This window comes from Hylobates moloch, unplaced genomic scaffold (genome assembly GCF_009828535.3).
Source record: "Hylobates moloch isolate HMO894 unplaced genomic scaffold, HMol_V3 SCAFFOLD_265, whole genome shotgun sequence".
NCBI classification, from domain to species: Eukaryota; Metazoa; Chordata; class Mammalia; order Primates; family Hylobatidae; genus Hylobates; species Hylobates moloch.
In genome coordinates this window covers 1-22,106 of record NW_026652540.1, presented here as the reverse complement: position 1 = coordinate 22,106, position 22,106 = coordinate 1, and the positions used below count along the sequence as shown (strand labels likewise).

Sequence of the window (22,106 nt, the reverse complement as noted above, 5' to 3'; positions counted from 1 at the left end):
CAGTGGCGCAATCATGGCTCACTGCAGCCTCCGCCTCCCAGGCTCAAGCAATCCTCCCACTTCAGCCTCCAATATAGCTGGGACTACGTGTAGGCACATGCCACCAAGCCTGGCTAATTGTTTTCGTTTTTGTTGTTGTTGTTTTGGTATGTTTTGTAGAGACAAGGTTTCACCATGTTGTCTAGGCTGGTCTTGAACTCCTGGGCTCAAGCAATCCACCTGCCTTAGCCTCCCAAAATGCTGAGATTACAGGTGTGAGCCACTGCACCTGGCCAGGACCAAGATGTTTGAAGTGAAGGAGGAAATGCTGTTCAGTGGTGGAACCAAAGGGCTAAGAAGAGTCAACATCTTCCTATCCTTCCTTGATTTCCTATCCTGGTAGACATTCGAGGCCTGGCATTGCCTTATCAAGGTACCTTAGGCCAAAGACTGGGAGGAAGGAGACTTGGGTTCCAATCCAAGCTTAGTCCTGGACCCTGTTCTTTGGGTAAGTTCCTGCCTCAGTCTGAGCAGGCAGGTCTGCCATGTACAGTTGTTGAAGTTGTGCACTGCATAAATGCACCATATCTGAGGAAGCTCTCTTCATAGTGGACATTGTAGATTTGCATTTCTATTATAACAGTTTTCTGACTTATGGAAATAAGTGTCTTGAAGAAGGAAAGCCTTTTTCTTTTTGTAAGTTTCCCACAGGTTCACACCTGTGAGCCTTAGTTTCTCCAAACTAAACGTGATCTCTGAGAACCTCAAACAGCACAGTTGTTCCAAGATTCTGAGATTTAATCCCCCATGATGCTGACACACTAAGGGTCTGAAGTTCTAAGATTCTAGAATTCTAACATTTTGATATTCTTTATCTTCTTGAGACTGCATCTCACTCTGTTGCCCAGGCTGGAGTGCAGTGGCACGATCTCGGCTCACTGCAACCTCTGCCTCCCGGGTTCAAGTGATTCTCATGCCTCAGGGACCTGAGTAGCTGGGATTATAGGTGTGTGCTGCCACGCCTGGCTAATTTTTGTGTTTTTAGTAGAGATGGGGTTTCACCATGTTGGCCAGGCTGGTCTCAAACTCCTGACCTCAGGTGATCCATCCACCCCGGCCTCTCAAAGTGCCGGGATTACAGGCATGAGCCACCACGCCCAACCAACATTTTGGTATTCTAATCCAAACCCCATCCAGTCTCTGACTTGATGGCTTTAAGATTTTCGTCTTCTCAGATTCTGTGTCCAATGCTGGAACATAAGTCCTGTGAATCTAGCCTTCTATGATTCTGATGCCTGGCTTCTAAAGTCCAATCCCAGCTACTTGGGAGGCTGAGGCAGGAGAATTGCTTGAACCCAGGAGTCAGAGGTTGCAGTGAGCCAAGATCATGCCACTGCACTCCAGCCTGACAAGCAGATCAAGACACTCTCTCTCTCTCTCTCTCTCTATATATATATATAGAGAGAGAGATAGATAGATATAGATACAGATATAGATATATATAGATACATAGATATATATAAAAGCTGGGCATGGTAATGTGTGCCTGTAGTCCCTGCTACTCAGGAGGCAGAGGTAGGGGAATCACTTGAGTCCAGGAGGCAGAGGTTGCAGTGAGCCAAGATTGTGCCACTGCACTCCAGCCTGGATGACAGAGCCAGACTCTGTCTCAAAATAATAATAAAATAATAACAACAATAATTGTGACACTCTGTGACCACGAGTTGCAAATACCATGACCTTCATGCCTAAATATTTGAGCATGCATCTTTTGAGAATGGCATTCTCCTACCTAATCACAATACTATGATCTCACTCAAGAAATCTAACGCTGAATTGATACTGTTAACTCAATGTCAGCAGCCTGTGTTTCCATTTCCCCAGTCATCCCTGTAATATCCTTGGTGGCTGTATTTTCACTCCTGCCCTCTCTTCCCATTTGATCCAGAACCACACGTTGCATTTCCCTGTCAAATCTCTTTAGTCTCCTTCAGTCTGGATCAGTTTCTCAGCCTTCCCATGACTTTTGTGACCTGATGCTTTTGAAGATGATAGGCCAGTTACTAGAATGTTTCTCAATCTGGGTTTGTCTAACGCTTCTTGATGATTGGAGTCCTGCACTTGGCAGGAATCCCATGGAAGCGATGCTCTATCCCCCTGGGTGCATTGTATCAGGAGGAACATGATGTCCACTCGTCCATTACTGTGCTGCCCAGTTTAATTGTTTGGTAAAGATGGTGCTAAATCTTTGGATTAATCGTTTGGCAAAGATGATGCTACAGGATGTATGCAGTGGCTCATGCCTGCAATCCCAACACTTTGGGAGCCCAAGGCCGGTGGATTGCTTGAGCCCAGGAGTTCAAGACCAGCCTGGGCAACATGGCAAAACCCCATGTCTACCAAAAGTATAAAAATTAGCCAGGTGTGGTGGCACGAGCCTGTAGTCCCAGCTGCTCGAGAGGCTGAGGCGGGAAGACTGCTTAAGCCCGGGAAGTCGAGGCTGCAGTGAGCTGGGATTGTGCAACTGCACTCCAGCCTGGATGACAGAACAAGACCCTGTCTCAAACAAAAACAAAAACAAAAAAAGGCTGGGTGCAGTGGCTCATGCCTGTAATCCCAGCACTTTGGGAGGCCGAGGCAGGCAGATCACGAGGTCAGGAGTTTGAGACCAGCCTGGCCAACATGGTGAAACCCCATCTCTACTAAAGATACAAAAAATTAGCCGGGCATGGTGGCACACACCTGTAATCCCAGCTACTTGGAAGGCTGAGGCAGGAGAATCGCCTGAACCTGGAAGGCAGAGGTTGCAGTGAGCCGAGATCGTGCCACTGCACTCCAGCCTGGGCGACAGGGTGACTCCGTCTCAAAAAAAAAAAAAAAAAGAGGTAGTGCTACAATCTCCACATTCTACTGATCCCTTTATCCCTTACATGTAAATGTCTCATATCCCATGACTTTAGGACTCTAAGATTATAATATTAATATGTGGATATCACTAGCTAACTGTCATTGTTTTCGCTGTGCCTCTGGGTGCTTCCCCTGTATCAATTCAGTCCTCACCATAATGCCAGGAGGTAAACACTATTATTAGCCCATTCCACAGATAAGGAAACCAAGGCTCAGAGGACTGCAGAATCCTGACTGCCCAAGATCACACAGCTGGCATGGCGGCCAAGCTGGGCTTGAAGCAGGTCAGCCCACCCTCCTGGGGGCTCCATCACCATGGACAGCGAATCCTGAGCTGAGGGACTCCCTCATCGCTCCACTGCAGGTCTTTTCACCAGGTTCTACGCCCCCTACCTCTTGCCAGAACCTTGGGGTACCTCTCTTCCTCCCACAGAGCTGGAGAACTGGAGCCCGACTCCCTGCCCCCACCTTTTTGAGACGGAGTCTTGCTCTGTCACCCAGACTGGAGTGCAGTGACGTGATGTCGGCTCACTGCAACCTCCGCCTCCTCATTTCAAACAATTCTCATGCCTCAGCCTCTGGAGTAGCTGGGACTACAGGCATGAGCTGCCACACCCCACTAATTGTATTTTTAGTAGAAACGGGTTTTCACTGTGTTGGCCAGGCTGGTCTCGAACTCCTGACCTCAAGTCATCCATTTACTTCAGCCTCCCAAAGTGTTGGTATTACAAGCGTGAGCCACCGCACCCGGCCCCAGAACCCCTTTAATATGAAAGTGATAGTGAATGCATATGGATCACATAGCAGGGTTCAGAGATGGTGCTGAGCCCCTTCCATGTACAGTAGAAGGGATCAGGGGAAAGGATAGATTTTCAAGACTCCTTAACATCCCAGAGTCCTGCTGATGTCTGCAGCCCTGCCAGGAAGAGCTCACTTACTCCATGACCCCTCAGAATTTCACTCTGACTAATCTAATGTCACTGCCTTGTTCCCTCCCCGGCTCCCCTCATTACAGAGTATCTTATGGGTGCTTCAGAGATTTACAACTGTTACTCTTTTAACACCAAGCTAGCTCATGTCCCTTCTCTGCTCCAAACGTCCCTCCTTTGCTCTGAAGCTTCACAGGGCTCCTTCCTCACTCAGGGTAAACACAGAAGTCTTCACCGTGGCCCACCCCGGTCCAAGGAGATCTGCCCCTGTTCCCGCTGTGATGTCATCTCCCACCCTCTCGCCCTGGCTCCCTCTGCTGTCATCATGATGATCTCCCTGCAGTTCCTCGAAGAGGTGACCTGTCCCTAAGTCAGATCCTGTCCCCTGTCCGGCTGTCCAGTCTCAGGTCAGAGCATTCACTTTGCCTGTTCCCTTTACCAAAAATACTCTTTTTGGCCAGGCACGGTTGCTCACGCCTGTAATCCCAGCACTTGGGAAGCCAAGACAGGTGTATCTCTTGAGGTCAGGAGTTCAAGACCAGCCTGGCCAACATGATGAAACCCCGTCTCTACAAAAAAGTACACAAAATTAGCCAGGCATGGCCGGGCGCGGTGGCTCACGCTTGTAATCCCAGCACTTTGGGAGGCCGAGGCGGGCGGATCACGAGGTCAGGAGATCGAGACCACGGTGAAACCCCGTCTCTACTAAAAATACAAAAAAAAAATTAGCCGGGCGTGGTGTCGGGCGTGGTGGCGGGCGCCTGTAGTCCCAGCTACTCGGAGAGGCTGAGGCAGGAGAATGGCGTGAACCTGGGAGGCGGAGCTTGCAGTGAGCCGAGATTGCGCCACTGCACTCCAGCCTGGGCGACAGAGCGAGACTCCGTCTCAAAAAAAAAAAAAAAAAAATTAGCCAGGCATGGTGGCAGGCGCCTGTAGTCCCAGCTGCTCGGGAGGCTGAGGTGGGAGAATCCCTTGAACCTGGGAGGGGAGGTTGCAGTGAGCCTAGATGAAGACACTGCACTCCAGCCTGGATGACAGAGCGAGACTCCGTCTCAAACAAAACAAAACAAAACAAAAAACTCTTTTCCAGGCATCCTCCCTATGGCACACTCCCTCCCCTCCTTCAGGTCTCTGCTCAAATGTTACCTCCTCCAAAAGGCTTTCTTGACCATGCCAACAGCTCCGTCTTCTCACTCCCTACCCTCCTGTTTCTCTCCATAGCACCATCACCACCTGACATCCTGTGTTTGTTTATTGTTCATTCTTCTGCACTAAAACAGAATCTCAAAGCTTCTTATTGCTGCCGTTCCCCCAACACTTAAAACAATGCCTGGCACACAACGGTCAGTATCTGTTGAATGAATGAACCGTAATTAAATCATTAAATGTGCAATTGTCATGGTGATATGGCTGTCCCATGGGGCTGTGAACCCTGTGAGGACAGGGCCTGGTTACTGCTGTGTCCCCAGCACCACTCAGCACAAGGCAGAGAACGGGTGCCCTTAGGAGTGTTTGTTGAATGAATGAATGATGCCAAGTTAAGGTGTATGGAGTTTCTCTTGGGGGCATCTGGGAAGGGTTTTTATCAGAGGAATGATAGAGTCCTTTCTGGGTCCTATATCCCTGCCACTTAAAATGTGACCAGGACATCCCTTGGAGCTCGTTAGAAATGCGATTCTAGAAACCCAGGAGCTTCTGAACCAGAATCTGCATTTTCACAAGATCCACCAGGGGATTCATATGCACATTAAGGTTTGAGAAGCAGGGATGTAGAACACCTCAGGCTCCCTCTCAACTCTTGGACTTTGCACGTGCTGTTCCTTCTGCCTGGAGTATGCCCACCCGCTAATGCCTCCTCCAGGAAGCCTGCCCTGATCTCAACCTTATCATTACCTGTTTAATTCCCGCCTTCTGCTCCTCACGAGTTCCACGCGGGGAGGGGCCCACTCTGTCTTGTTCCCGCTCTGCAGCCCTTCCTCCAGGACGCCCACCCCGATTCACCCTCAGTATTACTTGTTTAGTGCCTGTCGACCCTCATACTTGGGAGTTATTCTATGGCACCTACTCCTCCTCTGGGAAGCACGTCCAGACTCCCCCGGTACAACACACAGCCGATGACCGACCCTCACCCCACTCTTCCCCCTCCCCACCCCGCCGCAGCGAGGGCACGCTGGTGTTCAAACCAGGCGAGACGCAGAAGGAGCTGCGCATCGGCATCATCGACGACGACATCTTCGAGGAGGACGAGCATTTCTTCGTGCGGCTGCTGAACCTGCGCGTGGGCGACGCGCAGGGCATGTTCGAGCCGGACGGCGGCGGGCGGCCCAAGGGGCGGCTGGTGGCGCCGCTGCTGGCCACCGTCACCATCCTGGACGACGACCACGCAGGCATCTTCTCCTTCCAGGACCGCCTGCTGCACGTGAGCGAGTGCATGGGCACCGTGGACGTGCGCGTCGTGCGCAGCTCGGGCGCGCGCGGCACCGTGCGCCTCCCCTACCGCACGGTGGACGGCACGGCGCGCGGCGGCGGCGTGCACTACGAGGACGCGTGCGGAGAGCTGGAGTTCGGCGACGACGAGACCATGTGAGCACGCCCGTGTCGGGCCGGAGAGGGGCGGGGCGCAGAATGGGCGGGGCCTGGTGGGGCTCAGGGGCGGGGCCTGGGTGAACCATGCCCACGTCGTGGGCGGGTCCTGGTGGGGCCGCGGGAGGGGCGGGGCCTGCGGGGCCGTGCCCGCAACGTGGGTGGGGCCTGTGACCCATGCCCACAGGGTGGGCGGGGCTTCACTGAACAGCTGGGCCCTCAGGAGGGGAGGGGCCTGAGTGAATCATGCTCCAAAGTGGGCTTGGCCTCGGGAGGGGCGGGGCCTAGGTGTGCTGTGTCCACCACATGGGCGGGGCCTGGTGGGGTTGTGACTGTGAAACGAAGAGGCGAGGCCTAGAGGGGCGGCCGGACAGGTGAGAAGAGGGCTCCAAGGAGGAAGGGTGGACGAGGTGAGGAGAGATGGGACAGGGGCCTGGGGAGAGCGGTGTGGGGCCTTAATTGGTAGCTCGTGGAGTGTGTCCTGAAGAAGCGGGCCCAGGGAGATGTGGGGACAGGCCTGTGGAGATAAGACGCTGTCTGTGGCTGTGGAGAGGGGGCGGGTCCAGGGCGATGGGTGGGGTCTGGGTTTGGACGTACGACACCAGGAAATGGAAAAATAGATGCGGGCTGCGGAAGAAGGCGGGGCCTAACAAGATGGGTGGGGCCTGGGGACGCGGAGCCAGGGAAGGGGTGGGGCTTCTGGGTATGAGGAAGAACCTGGGGAAATAGCGGGGCACCTAACGGGAATCTGGGCGAGGCTTTGGCAAAAGATGGTGGTGGAATCTGGAGGCCTGGGAAGGCAGGGCAGGGCCTGGGGAGACACTGGGGAGCCTGAGGGCTGGGATTTAGAAAAATGGGGTCTGGGGAGGTGGGCTGGCTGGATACACTCAGACACACACGTAGACAGACGTTTACATATTGGACACAAAGCCATTTATACGCACCACACACACATAGACACACACGGCAGGGCCAGGCGTGGTGGTCAACACCTGTAATCCCAGCGCTTTGGGAGGACGAAGCAGGAGGATCATTTGAGGCCAGGAGTTCGAGAACAACCTGTGCAACATAGCAAGACTGGTACTCTAAAAATAATTTTTTTAATTAGTGGTGGCGCATGCCTGTAGTGCCAGCACTTTAGGAAACAGGCGGGAGGATGGCTTGAGCCTTGGATTTGGAGACCAGCCTCTACTCTACTAAAAATTGTTTAAAATTAGCTGGTCATGGTGGTGTGCACTTGTAGTCCCAGCTACTTGGGAAGCCAAAGCAGGAAGATGGCTTGAGCCCACGAGTTAGGTGCTGTAATGAGCTGTGATCACCCACTGCACTCCAGCCTGGGCGACACAGTGAGACCCTGTCTCAAAAAAAGAAAAAAAACCAAACACATGCAGACACACATAAAGTCACAGATACATACACTAAATTATTAAGTCAGGGCTGTTCTCACGCCCAGATCCCTGGCCACCCCTTACACAGGTGCCCGAGTGTCCCCCAATGTGTGCCTGAAGCCTCACATTCCCCCACCCCCCTGCCCAGGATGCAGGCAGCACCTGCCCCTCCTCTGCCCGCTCCCTTCCGCCCCCGCATGCCCGTCTGTCTCCCTCCTCCGTGCCGCCCACGCGCCTCCTACTCAAGCGGAGTCCCCACCGCGCTCCCCCTCCCTCCTCCTCCCAGCCTCTGCGCTTCCGCCTCGGGCAGCACTCAGCTTCTCACTGCTCTCGCTGTCTCTGCGTCTCTCCCTCTGCATCTCTGCGTCTCTCGCTCCCTGGGCTGTCTCTCTCTGGGTCTCTGCGTCTCTGTTCATCTGCGGCTGTCTGTCCCCAGCACCTCGCTCTCTGACTCAGCTTATATTCAGGCACACTTTCCACACCTTTCCTTCTCGCTCTCTGTCTGGCTTGGTCTGCGTCTGAGGGTTGTTGAGAACTTGGGTTGGGGGCTGCGAGAGGCGCCATCCCAGACCCCTCTCTCTCACCAAGAGATGGGGGAATGGAGAGTTTTCTTTCTGCTTCTTCCGGTCCTTCTTATAGTCCAACCTGCTTCCCTCCTGCTGCTGCAACCCTACAGGCCCTGTCCTCCCCCACACGGCTTCCCTAGGCTGGGACACCCTCTGTCCCCCACCCCCACAAGCTCCCAGCTGTGGCTTCAGAACACAGAAAACAGGAGGCTAATTAGTGTTTAGGGAAACTCTTCCTTCCTCTGATGGGCAGGTGCTAATTAGAGGTGCTTTGAAGCAACTGGGCTGGAGGATCAACTCAGAGATGGAGGAGAGACACACAGAGATGGGGTGGCAGGGAGAGCATGAGAAACACAGAGACAGAGACCCAGAGATGGACACAGGGAGAGCTGAAGACAGAATAACAGAACTGGAGAGAGAAACAGACAGAACAGAGAGACAGAGACACAGAAAGACAGGAACTTAGAGGCCAGGCACGCTGGCTCATGCCTGTAATCTCAGCACTTTGGGAGGCCAACACGGTGGATCATCTGAGGTCAGGAGTTCGAGACCAGCCTGACCAATATGATGAAATCCCGTCTCTACTAAGAATACAAAAATTAGCCAGGCGTGGTGGCATGCACCTGTAATCCCAGCTACTCGGGAGGCTGAAACAGGAGAATCGCTTGAACCCAGCAGGCGAAGGTTGCTGTGAGCTGAGATCACGCCATTGCACTCTAGCCTGGGCAACAAGAGCGAAACTCCGTCTCCCCCCGCCCCCCCAAAAAAGGAAGAGACACAGAGACAGAGATGCCTCGAGAGAGGGAGGTAGGTGGATATTGAAAGACTGAGATGGAGGGAGACTGAAAGGCAGAGAGATGCAGAGGCGATAAAGACACTCATGGAGGAGAGAAACTGACCCAGGGAAAGAGAGGTTCTCACGATGCTACAGAGAGAAAAGGGAGTTTGGGCCACTGAGAGATAGGATGAGGAGACTGGGTCTGAGATCAGAGGCCGGCAGGGGAGAAGGGCAGGAGAGTGGAGTTTTCAGGAAACAAGGGAGAAGGCTGGGGAGGAAATCTGCTTCTTTTGATCTCAGGAAGTCCTGCCTTGGTCTAGCTCGAGTCCCTCTTGCTGTTTCCTTCGCGTTGGGATTCTCCTGCGTCTGGGTCCCCTGAGGGCGCGCCTGCCAGGGCGCAGTTGACGTGCCTGTCACTGCACGTCAGTCACTGTGTGTCAGCGGATCGCAGCGTGTCTGCGAGAGTGAGCGACAGAGGTGTGTGTGTCACCCTGTCAGCATGTCACTGTGTCGGCAGCTGTCTGTGTGTGTCAGGGTGTGTGAGGAGCATGTCTCGGGAGACCCTCCCTCCTCGCCGGCCCCAGCATTTCAGCACCGCGGACAGCTCACAGCCCATGCCGAGGTCGGGGGCGGCCCTTTCTTTCCACCCACAGAAAATTGAAAATATCCTGAAACCAGGAGGGTGGAGGTGGGCGGATGTCCCCACATGGCCGTCTTTTGTGCGCCTGTCCTTGCGCGGGTGTCGCTGTGTCTTGTGCGCGTTTGTGTGTTGAGATGCGTCTTTTGAATGACTGCCTGATTGAAACTCTTCTGCTTGAAGTGTGTTGACTTTTGTTACTCCATTCTTTAGACTCTGAAAGACAGAGACAGGGAGAGAAGAATCCAGGTAAAGAAGGGCGGGCCAGGTGCTGTGGCTCACACCTGTAACCCCAGCACTGGGGAGGCCAAGGTCAGAGAATCACTTGAGGCCAGGAATTCAAAACCAACCTGGACAACATACTGAGATCCTGTCTCTATAAAAAATTTAAAAGTAGCCAGGTGTGGTGGCACACGCTTATATTTCCAGCTACTTAGGAGGCTGAGGTGGGAAGATTGCTTGAGCCCTGGAGATCAAGGCTGCAGTGAGCCATAATTATGCAACTGCACTCCAGCCTGGGCAACAGAGCGAGACTTTGTTTCAAAAAAAGGGAGAGCAGAGAGACGAGAAGAGACTGAGACAGAGAACGGAGAGAGTCAGAGTCAGAGAGAGAGACTGCTGGAGAATCAGAGAGACAGACAGAGTCAGAGATGGAGAGATAGACCCAGAGAAGCTGAGAGAGGAAGAGAGAGAAAAGAAGATGGAAAATGTAGGGACAGAGATGCAGAGAGGCACTGAAGGAAGTAAACAGAGACACCAAGAGGCGTCAGGAGTTAGATATAAGGTAGGAGCGTCTACGTGGTACCACAGTGAGGGGCTGCAGGGTGGCGATGTCACCAAGGCTGTGGTGGGGGAGTCGTGCTAACTGACGGGCATCTGGTCCATGCAGTCTTGCCACTGCAGTGGGAATGGCTGTAGGGTGTGATGGCGTGTGGGTGTGGGAGGTGTGATCGGCTGTGCTTCCTCGATTGGGTGACTGTGTGGGCTGGGTGTTTGTGTTTCTGGGTTCTGGGGCCAGGCCTTGTGGGACTACATGGTTCCTACAGCCGAAAGAGTTGCCAGTGGCAGAGCTGTGGGCATTCTGGGTTTGTGGGTCTTTGGGGTCGAGGGGCGTGGGTTGTGTGCCTGAAGGTGACAGGCAACTTCTGGCTGTTTCCTGCCACCCCCTGGTTACCATAGGAGCAGAGATGCTGAGAAAATCAATTAGCATCAGCACTTGGTTAACTCTCCAAATCTGGTTGGGACAGAGAGCAGGAAGCTGAGGGTTTTCTGTGCTGAAGGATTGAAGTTAGCAAACTATGTATGGAGGGTGTGCTCCATGCTAGGAACTGTTCTGCGTGTTGGAGATAAAACAAAAAACATAAATGAACTTACCTGGGGGAACTTAGATTTAAAAATGGGGAAGCAAATGGTAAATAATGAACAATAAACTAAATAAATGTTAGAAGGTGATATTTAAAGAAGACAGGCCAGGTGCCATGGCTCACATCTGTAATCTCAGCACTTTGGGAGGCCAAGATGGGAGGATCACTTGAGGGCAGGAGTTCAAGACAAGCCTGGGCAATGTGGTGAGACCCCATTTCTACAAAAAATAAAAAATTAACTGAGCATGGTGGTGTATGCCTGTAGCCCCAGCTACATGAGAGGCTGAGGCAGGAGGATCGCTTGAGCCCAGGAGTTTGAGGCTGCATTGAGCCATGATTGCACCACTGCACTCCAACCTGGGTGACACAGCAAGACCTTATCTCCAAAAATAATAATAAATACATTAAAAAGAAAGACAACAGAGCAGTATAAGGGAGTGCTGGGGTGGGAGCAGTGAAGGATTTCACTATTAAATAAGATGGAAGAAGTGGGTCTCATTGAGAAGGTGAAGTTTGAATGAAGAACCGGAAGAACTGAGGAAGGGAGCCTGGGGAAAAAGTGTTCTAGGCAGAGGGAACAGCCAGCGCAAAAGCCCTGAGGCACGAGCAGGCCTGGCTTGTTCAAGGAATAGCAAGGAGGCCAGAAAGGGAATGAGTGCTAGATTGCAGGGGGTCTTGTGGGCCATTCTAAGGACTTTGACTTTCATTCTGTGAGAGATAGGAGCCTTGCAAATGTTTTGCACAGGGGAGGAACGCGGTCTCACTCTGGTTCTATCAGGATCACTCTGGCTGCTCTTGAAAGAACAGACTGTGGGGGGTGAGGCTGAAGCATGGGATTGTTTAGCAGGCAACTAGTAATCTAGGTAGGAGACCATAGTGGCTGGGCTGGAGTGCAGGGGTTAACAGTCTGGATTCTGACAGTTGTAAGTTCAAATCCTGCCTCAACCATGAGCTCATACCGCTTTACTTTATTTTTTTATTATTATTATTTTTTGAGATGGTGTCTCGCTCTGTTGCCAGGCTGGAGTGCAGTGGCATGATCTCAGCTCACTGCAACCTCCACCTCCCAGGTTCAAGCGATTCTTCTGCCTCAGCCTCCCGAGTAACTGGGACTACAGGCATGTGCCACCACACCCAGCTAATTTTTGTATTTTTAGTAGAGACAGAGTTTCACCATGTTGGCCAGGATGGTCTCGATCTCTTGACCTCGTGATCCGCCCTCATCGGCCCCCCAAAGTGCTGGGATTACAGGGGTGAGCCACCGCGCCTGGCCTATTTTTTTTTTTTTTTTTTTGAGACAGAGTCTCACTGTCGCCCAGGCTGGAGTGCAGTGGCGCGATCTCGGCTCACTGCAGGCTCCGCCCCCTGGGGTTCACGCCATTCTCCTGCCTCAGCCTCCCGAGTAGCTGGGACTACAGGCGCCTGCCACCTCGCCCGGCTAATTTTTTTGTATTTTTAATAGAGACGGGGGTTTCACTGTGTTAGCCAGGATGGTCTCGATCTCCTGACCTCATGATCCGCCCACCTCAGCCTCCCAAAGTGCTGGGATTACAGGCGTGAGCCACCGCTCCCGGCCCTATTTTTTATTTTTGTTTTTTTTTTTGTTTGTTTGTTTTTTTGGTTTTTTTTTTGTTTTTTTTTTTGTTTTTTGAGACAGAGTCTCGCTGTCGCCCAGGCTGGAGTGCAATGGCGCGATCTCGGCTCACTGCAGGCTCCGCCTCCCGGGTTCACACCATTCTCCTGCCTCAGCCTCCCGAGTAGCTGGGACTACAGGCGCCCACCACCTCACCCGGCTAATTTTTTGTATTTTTAGTAGAGACGGGGTTTCACTGTTTTAGCCAGGATGGTCTCGATCTCCTGACCTCGTGATCCGCCCGCCTCGGCCTCGCAAAGTGCTGGGATTACAGGCGTGAGCCACCGCGCCCGGCCTTCCCGGCCCTATTTTTTAAAATAACTTATTTAATATAAATAGAGATGGGATCTCAATATATTGCCCAGGCTGGTCTCGAACTCCTGGCCTCAAGCAACCCTCCCTCCTCAGCCTCCCAAAGTTCTGGGATAAGAGGCATGAGCCACCGCACCTAGAATGCTTTGCTTTAATCAGACTCAGCTTCCTCACCAGTGCCTGCTTTTGTTTCTGTCAAGTGGGGATGATAATAGAGCCTTCCTCCCTGCGTGGTGGTGAGGATTAAATGAGATTGTGGAGTCTGGGACAGAGGAGGTGCTCGGAAAACTGGGTGGCTGCCAGGAGGCTTGCCTGGTGAGTCTGGGGAGGGGGACTTACGCTGAGTGTTCTGCCTCCCCCTTGCCCCCTGCACAGGAAAACTCTTCAGGTGAAGATAGTTGATGACGAGGAATATGAGAAAAAGGATAATTTCTTCATTGAGCTGGGCCAGCCCCAGTGGCTTAAGCGAGGGATTTCAGGTGAGGGGTGACCGGTGGGCTGTGGGAGAAGTAAGGGGTCCAGGGTCGGGGGACTTTCAGGGGCTCAATTGCAGGCACTCCTTAAAGCTCGTGGACCTGAGCTTCGTGGGGAACTGATCTCACTGTCTGCCTGTCTCTGTCTCTCCCCAGCTCTGCTACTCAATCAAGGTGAGTGAAGTCACCTCTGGGCTCTGAGTGGGGAGGAGCCACTGGAAGAGGGCCTGGGGGAGGGTCCCAGCCCCAAAGCTACTCTTCCAGGTTGGGTTTGAGGCAGATTGGAGGTGAGATAAAGGCAGATTCAGGGCTGGGGGACAGTGGGGGCTGGCCTGAGAGTTGGTGGTGCCTATGTGAGTTTGGGATTACAGTTAGCATTTTGGAGGTCAAGATTATGTCTGTAACATGGTGAAACCCCATCTCTTGTAAAGATACAAAAATTATCTGGGTGAGTCCAGATGTGGTGGCTCACACCTATAATCCCAGCACTTTGGGAGGCCGAGGAGGGTGGATCATCTGAGGTCAGGAGTTAGAGAGCAGCCTGACCAACATGGTGAAACCCTGTCTCTACTAAAAATACAAGATTAGCTGGGCCTGATGGCACACGCCTGTAATTCCAGCTACTTAGGAGGCTGAGGCAGGAGAATCGCTCGAACCCGGGAGGTGGAGGTTGCAGTGAGCCGAGGTCGCGCCATTGCACTCCAGGCTGGGGAACAAGAGCGAAACTCTGCCTCAAATAAAAAAAAAAAAAAAATTAGCTGAGCGTGATGACAGGCGTCTGGAATCCCAGCTGCTTGGGAGGCTGAGGCAGGAGAAGCGCTTGAACCCGGGAGGCAGAGGGTGCAATAAGCCAAGATTGTGCCACTGCACTCCAGCCTGGGCAACAGAGCAAGACTCCATCTCAAAAGAAAAAGAAAAGATTATGTCTATAATCAGGGTTGTAAGTCATACAATCAGATCTGGGTTTGGGAGAGTGGGATCAGAGAGAATCCAGTTTGGGGTTGATTAGGAGTGAGGTGGGGTTTGGATTGGAGATCAGGGTTAGGACCGTGTTAAGGTGAGAGTCACAGTGGAGGTTCTTTCCTGCTGGTGGGATCAGATTAGAATTAGAGTCAGATTTAGGTCAAAGCTAAAGTTGGACTTTGAGGTGAGTAATAGAGCTTGAGGAATTTAGGTTAGAATTGGGGCCAAGGTCAGAGATTGGAGTAAGAGTTAGGGCTTGGAGATGGACAAAGTCAGTTTGGAGTCAAGATCAGTTTGGAGTCAAGTCAGTTTGGAGTAAGAGGTCAGTGGCTTGGAGATGGACAAAGTCAGTTTGGAGTCAAGATCAGAATTGGGATCCGAGGTTAGGATTAGGGTTAGATTAAAGATTGTATTAGTTGGAGGAAGCAATACAAGCTGCTATAACAAACTGACCCACAAATCCCAGGGGCTTAACACAAAAGTTATTTCTTGGCTGGGCACAGTGCCTCATGCCTGTAATCTCAGCACTTTGAGAGGCCCAGGAGGGCGGATCACTTGAGGTCAGGAGTTCAAGACCAGCCTAACCAACATGGCGAAACCCTGTCTCTACTAAAAGTACAAAAATTAGCCGGGTGTGGTGATGGGCACCTGTGATCCCACCTACTCGGGAGCCTGAGGCAGGAGAATCACTTGATCCTGGAAAGTGGAGGTTGCAGTGAGTCGAGATCGCGCCACTGCACTCCAGCCTGGGTGACAGAGCCAGACTCCATCTCAGAAAAGTAAGAGAGAGAGAGAGAGAGGGAAAGAAGGAAGGAAGGAAGGAAGGAAGGAAGGAAGGAAGGAAGGAAGGAAGGAAGGAAGGAAGGAAGAAGAGAGAAAAAAAGTTATTTCTTGCTCAGGCAAAGTTGTTTTTTGTTTGTTCTTGTGAGACAGAGTTTCGCTCTTGTTGCCCAAGCTAGAGTGCAATGGCACGATCTCAGCTCATGGCAACCTCCGCCCCCCGGGTTCAAGAGATTCTCCTGCCTCAGCCTCCCGAGTAGCTGGGATTACAGGCACCTGCCACCACACCTAGATAATTTTTTTGTATTTTTTAGTAGAGATAGGGTTTCACCATGTTGGCCAGGCTGGTCTTGAACTCCTGACCTCTGGTGATCCACCTGCCTTGGCCTCCCAAAGTGCTGGGATTACAGACATGAGCCACTGTACCTGGCCTCTCAGGCAAAGTTTTACGAGAGTGTTCCTAGTTGGTGGGTGGCTTTCTTCTGCCATGTGGCCATTCCATCTTGTGACTCCACTGTGCCAGGGAGCTTTGACATTGTCGCTGGGTTTGCTGCTGGTGAACAGGGCAAGAGAGTTTGGAGGCTCACATGGGAGGTTTTCGGGGGCTAAGCCTGGAGGGACTGACCATCACTTCTGCCCACATTCTAGTGTCCATAACTCAGGCCATAGCCACGCCCAGCTGCAAGGGAGGCTGGGAAATGTAGTTCAGCTCTTTGCCCAGGAAGGAGAGGAAACAGGTTCAGGTGAACACACTTCAGCTTCTGCCATGTGGTCAAGCTCCTCCTGAGTGATGGTGTCAGAGGTGGGAGTTGGGACTGAGGTTTGAGGTCAGGTGTAGGACTGGAGTTAGATCTGGAGATAGAGTTTGGGATTTGGCTTGGGGTTATTGATGCTCCAGGTTATGGTGAATGTTAGAGTCGGGATTAGGGTTTAGGGCTAGGGTTGTGCTGAGGTCAGACCCAGGGCTGAGGGTTGGGGTTTGGAGTCAGTGTTGATGACAGGCTTCCATTTGGGGCCACAGTGAGAGTTCAGCTCAGAGTTAGGGACCAGAATTAGGGTTGGGCTGCTGCTGGGCTTGGAGTCAGGGGTCAGCATACTTTGGGGAGAGAAGCGAGCTCAGGACCAGGATATAAGTGGGTCTGGTTCCAAGATTTGTGCCAAAATCGGGTATCCTCCCCTTTCCTCACCACCTCAGCCACACTCTAGGATGTTTCCGGAAATTGGATGTAGAGACCGGGCCTCCCCTATAAGGGTGGCAACGATGATGATAATGTTGGTGATAATAATAAAGATAATAACATGCACTGAATATTTATTGTGTGCCAGGCACTGTTCTAAGCACTTCACACGAATTAACTCATTTAAGTCTCACAACCACCCCATGAGGTAGGTACTAATTATTGTGCCCGTTTAACAGATATGAAAACTAAGGCACAGAGAGGCTCAGGCATTGCCTGAGGTCTCACAGCCTCCACCATACGAACCCCAGAGCCCACCAACTAAAGGTCATGAATCAACCCTCGGGAGCTGGACCTCAGGGTTGAAGGAGACGGTGGTCAGGTGGAAGGCTGGGAGGAGTCACCAAGGAGCTTCCCAGAGGAGAACAGATAGGCTTTCTCTAACTATGGGGACAGGTAGTAAAGGCATCGCAGGCCCAGTTAGGTAGGTCTCCCAAGAGTCTTAACACCCATCCCTCATGCTGCAGGGGATGGGGACAGGAAGCTAACAGCCGAGGAGGAGGAGGCTCGGAGGATAGCAGAGATGGGCAAGCCAGTTCTTGGGGAAAACTGCCGGCTGGAGGTCATCATCGAGGAGTCGTATGATTTTAAGGTGATTTTCCAGGTCCTCACCTTCCTGGAGTCCAGCCTGGGTCATTTCCTTGGGGAGGGTCCGGAAAGCGGGGAGCCACAAGCTTCCTAAGATCAGGCCAAAGGAGGGTCCCACGTCAGGACCACGGACAGCACACGCCTCCCTTTTCCTTGCTTGCCTTCAGAACTGGGGTGTGGAAAGTTGAGGACCCCTGGGCACAGGCTGTGAGCCCCCAACCCAGGACCCTGCACGGAGCTTCCCTGATTCGCTCAGGGGCAGTGACCTCTCCCCCACCCTCTCGTCCCCAGAACACGGTGGATAAACTCATCAAGAAAACGAACTTGGCCTTGGTAATTGGGACCCATTCATGGAGGGAGCAGTTTTTAGAGGCAATTACGGTGAGCGCAGGTAAGTGGGGAGGGAGGAGAGAGAAGAGAGAAAGATGGAGAGACAGAGACACAGGGAAAGGGGGGAGAAATGAATGGAGAGACAGGCACAAAGATAAAGAAACAGGCCAGGCTCGGTGGCTCACACCTGGATTCCCGGCGCTTTGGGAGGGTGAGGCGGGAGGATTGCTTGAGGCCAGGAGTTTGAGGCTGCAATGAGCCATGATAGTGCCTCTGCACTCCAGCCTGGGCAACAGAGCAAGACCCTGTCTCTAAAAAAAATACAAGCAGGGGAGACAGACACACAGAAATATACAGGGAGAATCAGAGAGACATGGAGAAGACATGAGACAGAATGAACGGTGCAAACTGAAATGGGCCAGGGAGAGGGAGAGGCAGGTAGACTAGGACACAGAAAGGGCAGAGAAGGGAGAGGCGGTGGCTGGAGCTGCTGGGAGGAGGCTGGGAGGGTTTATGTTTGGCTCTGGGCTGAACCGGCAGGGTTCCCAGCCTGGGCTTTCTCCCAGCATCAGGCATCAGGAGGGTGGGAACAGATTAAATGGCGTGGCCACCCCAGACAGAGCCTGGGTTCCTCCGTTGCCCTGGAGACAGTCACCAGGGCACCCAGCTCTTTCCCACCTGCGCGGGTCACCCCCCTCCTTGGCCTCAGCAGGCCCACACTGCCCCCTTGTGGCTAGAGACACTACGACACTTGGACCCGTGGACGGTCTTGGAAGCCAACACTGGCCCTTTGTGATATGGACTGGGGAGACTGAGACTCAGAGACAGAGGAGGGAGTGGCCTGAAGTCCCACAGGGAGTCCAGAAAAGGCCCGGGATCATAGCTCAGGGCTTCAATCTCTTACATAACATCAGGGTTAAGGCTCCAGCTCTTGGGGACCGAAGGCATACGTGGAATTGTGGTTGCAAAGAAACTGGGTGAGCGGGATCCAAAGAAACCAGGCTTAGGGGATAGGAAAATAGCAGGCAGCAGGCCTAGAAACACCAGACTGTTTGCCCACTAGAAACAAAGTGGCATCTCCCTCTGAAGCCACATTCTTCTGACATACTTCTGAGGGATCTTCTGGGCCCGACGCTGTGTGAGACATTGCCAGGGACACAGAAGTGATTTCTGGCCCTGTCCTCATGGAGCTTACAGTCCAGTGCGGGAGACAGACATGTCACAAGAGACAGACAACCCAGAGTAGGCAGGGCTGGGATGGGAGACCTGGAGGAAAACCCTGATGCGGTTCCTAACCCAGCCTGAAAGTCAGGGAGGGCTTCCTGGAGGGGGTGGCTTCCCAGCTGAGTCTTCAAATAGGAAAAGATGTCAGCCAGGAGGAGGAAGAAGACAGGGAGAGTGTTTCAGGCAGAGGGAGAGCCAAGCACAGAAGCCCTGGAGTGTGCGAGATTACGGCACATTTTTTGGGTGGGTGCCTGGTGTTGGGCGGGAGGAAGAGGTACCAGGAAGAGGCTGGAAATTGGCACATTTCCACACTGCTCCTTGAGGACCACAGTAGGGAGCTTGGGTGGCATTTTGAACACACTGGGGAGCCATGGAGGGTTTTGAATGGGGGAAGCCCCTGGGGCTAGAGAAAACTTGTGGGAGGAAAGTGCAGAGGGTGTGGGTAGAGGCTGTAGAAACTAGCAGGAGAGGCCGGGCGCGGTGGCTCACGCCTGTAATCCCAGCACTTTGGGAGGCTGAGGTCAGGAGTTCCAGACTAGCCTGACCAATATGGAGAAACCCCGTCTCTACTAAAAATACAAAATTAGCCGGGCATGGTGGCCTGCGCCTGTAATCCTAGGTACTCAGGAGGCTGAGGCAGGAGAATCGCTTGAACCTGGGAGGCAGAGGTTGTGGTGAGCCGAGATAGCACCATTGCACTCCAACCTGGGCAACAAAGCGAAACTCTGCAAAAAAAAAAAAAAAAAACTAGCAGGAGACGGGCCCTGCAGAGGCTCCTTTGAGGTTCATTCCACGAACAATGGGGAGACGGCAAGGGGCTCTTTGAGCTTCGGAACACTTCCTCTGGGGACTTAGTGGAGACGGAGGATGAGGCGGAACTGAAACGAGGTGTGAGGTGGTGGTCGTAGAGACCCAGCGTACATCGGGCTGTGGGTTTATAGAAACCAGGTGGTTAGATCAGGTGATTAGATCGGGATGGAGGAAGAATAACAACATAATAATAACAGTAATAATAATCCTGATTATGACAACGGTGACCCTATCATGTCTTTTTTTGTTTGTTTTTTTGAGATATGTAGTCTCAGTCTGTCGTCCAGGCTGGAGTGCAGTGGTGTGATCTCGGCTCACTGCAGCCTCCTCAGCCTCCTCCTCCTGGGTTCAAGCGATCCCCTGCCTCAGCCTCCTGAGTAGCTGGGATTACAGGCACCCACCACCTTGTCTGGCTAAGTTTTGTATTTTTAGTAGAGATGGGGTTTCACCATGTTGGCCGAGCTGGTCTTGAACTCCTGACCTCAAGTGATCTGCCCACCTCGGCCTTCCAAATTGCTGGATTACAGGTGTGAGCTACTGTGCCCAGCTGACCCTATCATGTCTTGAGTGCCAGGCATGGTTGGAAATTTATTTCCTGTGTGAACTCATTTTAATTAATGTATCCTCAGTGTCTGGATCAGAGCTTGGTCACTTTGCACTTTGTCCAGTACATGCCTTTTGGTTCCTTGCTGTGCAAGCACAGAGCTGCTGGAGGGGTGAGGGAGAAGGGTAGTCCTCATTCCCTTAGGGGATGAGTCGGGTCCCATCTTGCACGCAGAGGTGCTTTTGTACTTCCTTTACCTCCCTTCCTACTGTAAGCTCCTTGAAGGCTGGACTTGGCATGGAGCATCTTTGAATTTCCCCCAGGCACCAAAAAAGGCCTTCAGTAATAACAATCGAAACAATAGTAATAACGCTGGAGGTGTCCGAGGCCGTTGACAGCACTTTACATGAACCAACTCATTCTGTCATCACAAGTTGCCCATGAAGCAGGTCCAATTATTTATCACAGATAGGCACCCAGAAGCCCAGAGAGGTGAGGACACTGATTCAGGATCACACAGTGGATCCAGGGTTGGACACCAGAGAGGTGACTTCAGAGTGACAGGCATAACCACGAGCCTCCCTGTAGAGGGGAGCAGCTGGGGAAGTCAGCTGAGGCCAGAGTCCACAGAATGCCAAGCCTAGGCATGTGGGCCTGGGTTTGAAGGTAGTACAGAACCAAGGAAGGATTTGAAGCAGGGCAGGCAGAAGCCTCAGCGGACGTAGTGATGCAGTAATAGCAGCCGCCTACCTCCCAAAGAGCATGGCCTCCCTGCTCTGTCCTCCGCTGTGTCATACATCAGTTAGGGATGTGTTCAGCAGTGACTGGTCAGGAACTACATTGGTTCTCATCAGCATCCTTCCAGATGTAATGCGTGCCACACACAAGTGTGGTCATTGATTCTCATTCATTGCTTTATACTAATCAGCTTAGGGTGAGGTAAACAAAACACTGCCTTAGGGCTTTCAGGTTATAAAAGCCACTGCAGGTCTGCTGGGCAAGGTGGCTGACACCTGTAATCCCAAAACTTTGGGAGGCCTAAGAGGGCAGATCGCATGAGGCCAGGAGTTTAAGACGAGCCTGGCCAACATGGCGAAATCCCATCTCTAGTAAAAATACAAAAAAATCAGCCAGGTGGGGTGGTGCACACCTGTGATTCCAGCTACTCAGTAGACTGAGGCATGAGAATCACTTGAACTCAGGAGGCAGAGGTTACAGTAAGCTGAGGTCACACTACTGCCTCGGTAACGGAGGGAGACTCTGTCTCAAAAAAAAAAAAAAAGTCACTGCAGGTCAAAAGCTGGTCAAATTAGGTCACAATAGGTGATACAGCTCTAAGCATGAGGCATCCTTTACAAAGCTCAGAAAATACATCCGTAACCCAATGCCCCATATCAGGAAAGCCAGGGCTTTCCAGAAACCCTCTGTTTATATCTCATTGGCAGACTGGGTCAGATAGTCACTCACAGGAGGAATTCTGGCAAAACAAGTATTTAGCCAGGGACATGGCAACTGCCAACTGCAAGGGATTCTGGGAAAGTGAATACTGTATTTTTATCTGAGGCCATAGCTGTTGCTAGCCTCAAGGGATTCTAGGAAAGTGATTAATTTTGGCTGGGTATATAGCCGTCTAGCTGCAAGGGATTCTGGGAAAGTGAGTACATTTAGTGGAGACTGTGGTTCTGGTTAGCTGCAGTGAATCTGAGAAAGTGAATACTTGTAGCTGTGGACTGGCTTTCAGTAGCTGTGAAGGCTTCTGGGAAAATGAGTAATTTTAGCTAGGGGTATGGCTGTCCCTGGCAGCAAAGGGTCCTGGGGAACTGGATATTTTTAGCTGGGCAGATGTGGCCTCCTCTAGCTTCAAGGGATTCTGGGAAAGTAACTGTTTTTAGCGTTGACTTGGCCACATTTAGGTGCAAACAGTTCCGGGAAAGTATATATTTTTCAGCTGGGCCCATTCATACTCCTAGCTTCAAGGGATTCTGGGAAAGTAATGGGTTTTAGCTGCTGACTTGGCCACATTTAGGTGCAAGGGATTCTGGGAAAGTAAATATTTGTCACCTGGGCCCATTCACACTCC

General features: G+C 52.2%; 1 protein-coding gene across 2 annotated transcripts in view; it reads left to right on the top strand.

The window, feature by feature from the left end:
- Positions 1-22,100, top strand: part of LOC116464199 (sodium/calcium exchanger 2) — a 39,562-nt gene extending 17,462 nt beyond the window's left edge. Inside the window, exons 3-7 of one of the 2 annotated variants that reach the window (XM_032147486.2) lie at positions 5,976-6,398; positions 13,452-13,555; positions 13,706-13,723; positions 16,998-17,122; positions 17,410-22,100. In XM_032147486.2, the coding sequence (XP_032003377.2) occupies positions 5,976-6,398; positions 13,452-13,555; positions 13,706-13,723; positions 16,998-17,122; positions 17,410-17,706 (967 nt within the window). In that variant the 3' untranslated portion in view covers positions 17,707-22,100. The remainder of the gene's footprint in view (positions 1-5,975; positions 6,399-13,451; positions 13,556-13,705; positions 13,724-16,997; positions 17,123-17,409) is intronic. The other variant, XM_058435012.1, reaches the window with a different exon arrangement.
- Positions 22,101-22,106: the final 6 nt, after the last annotated feature.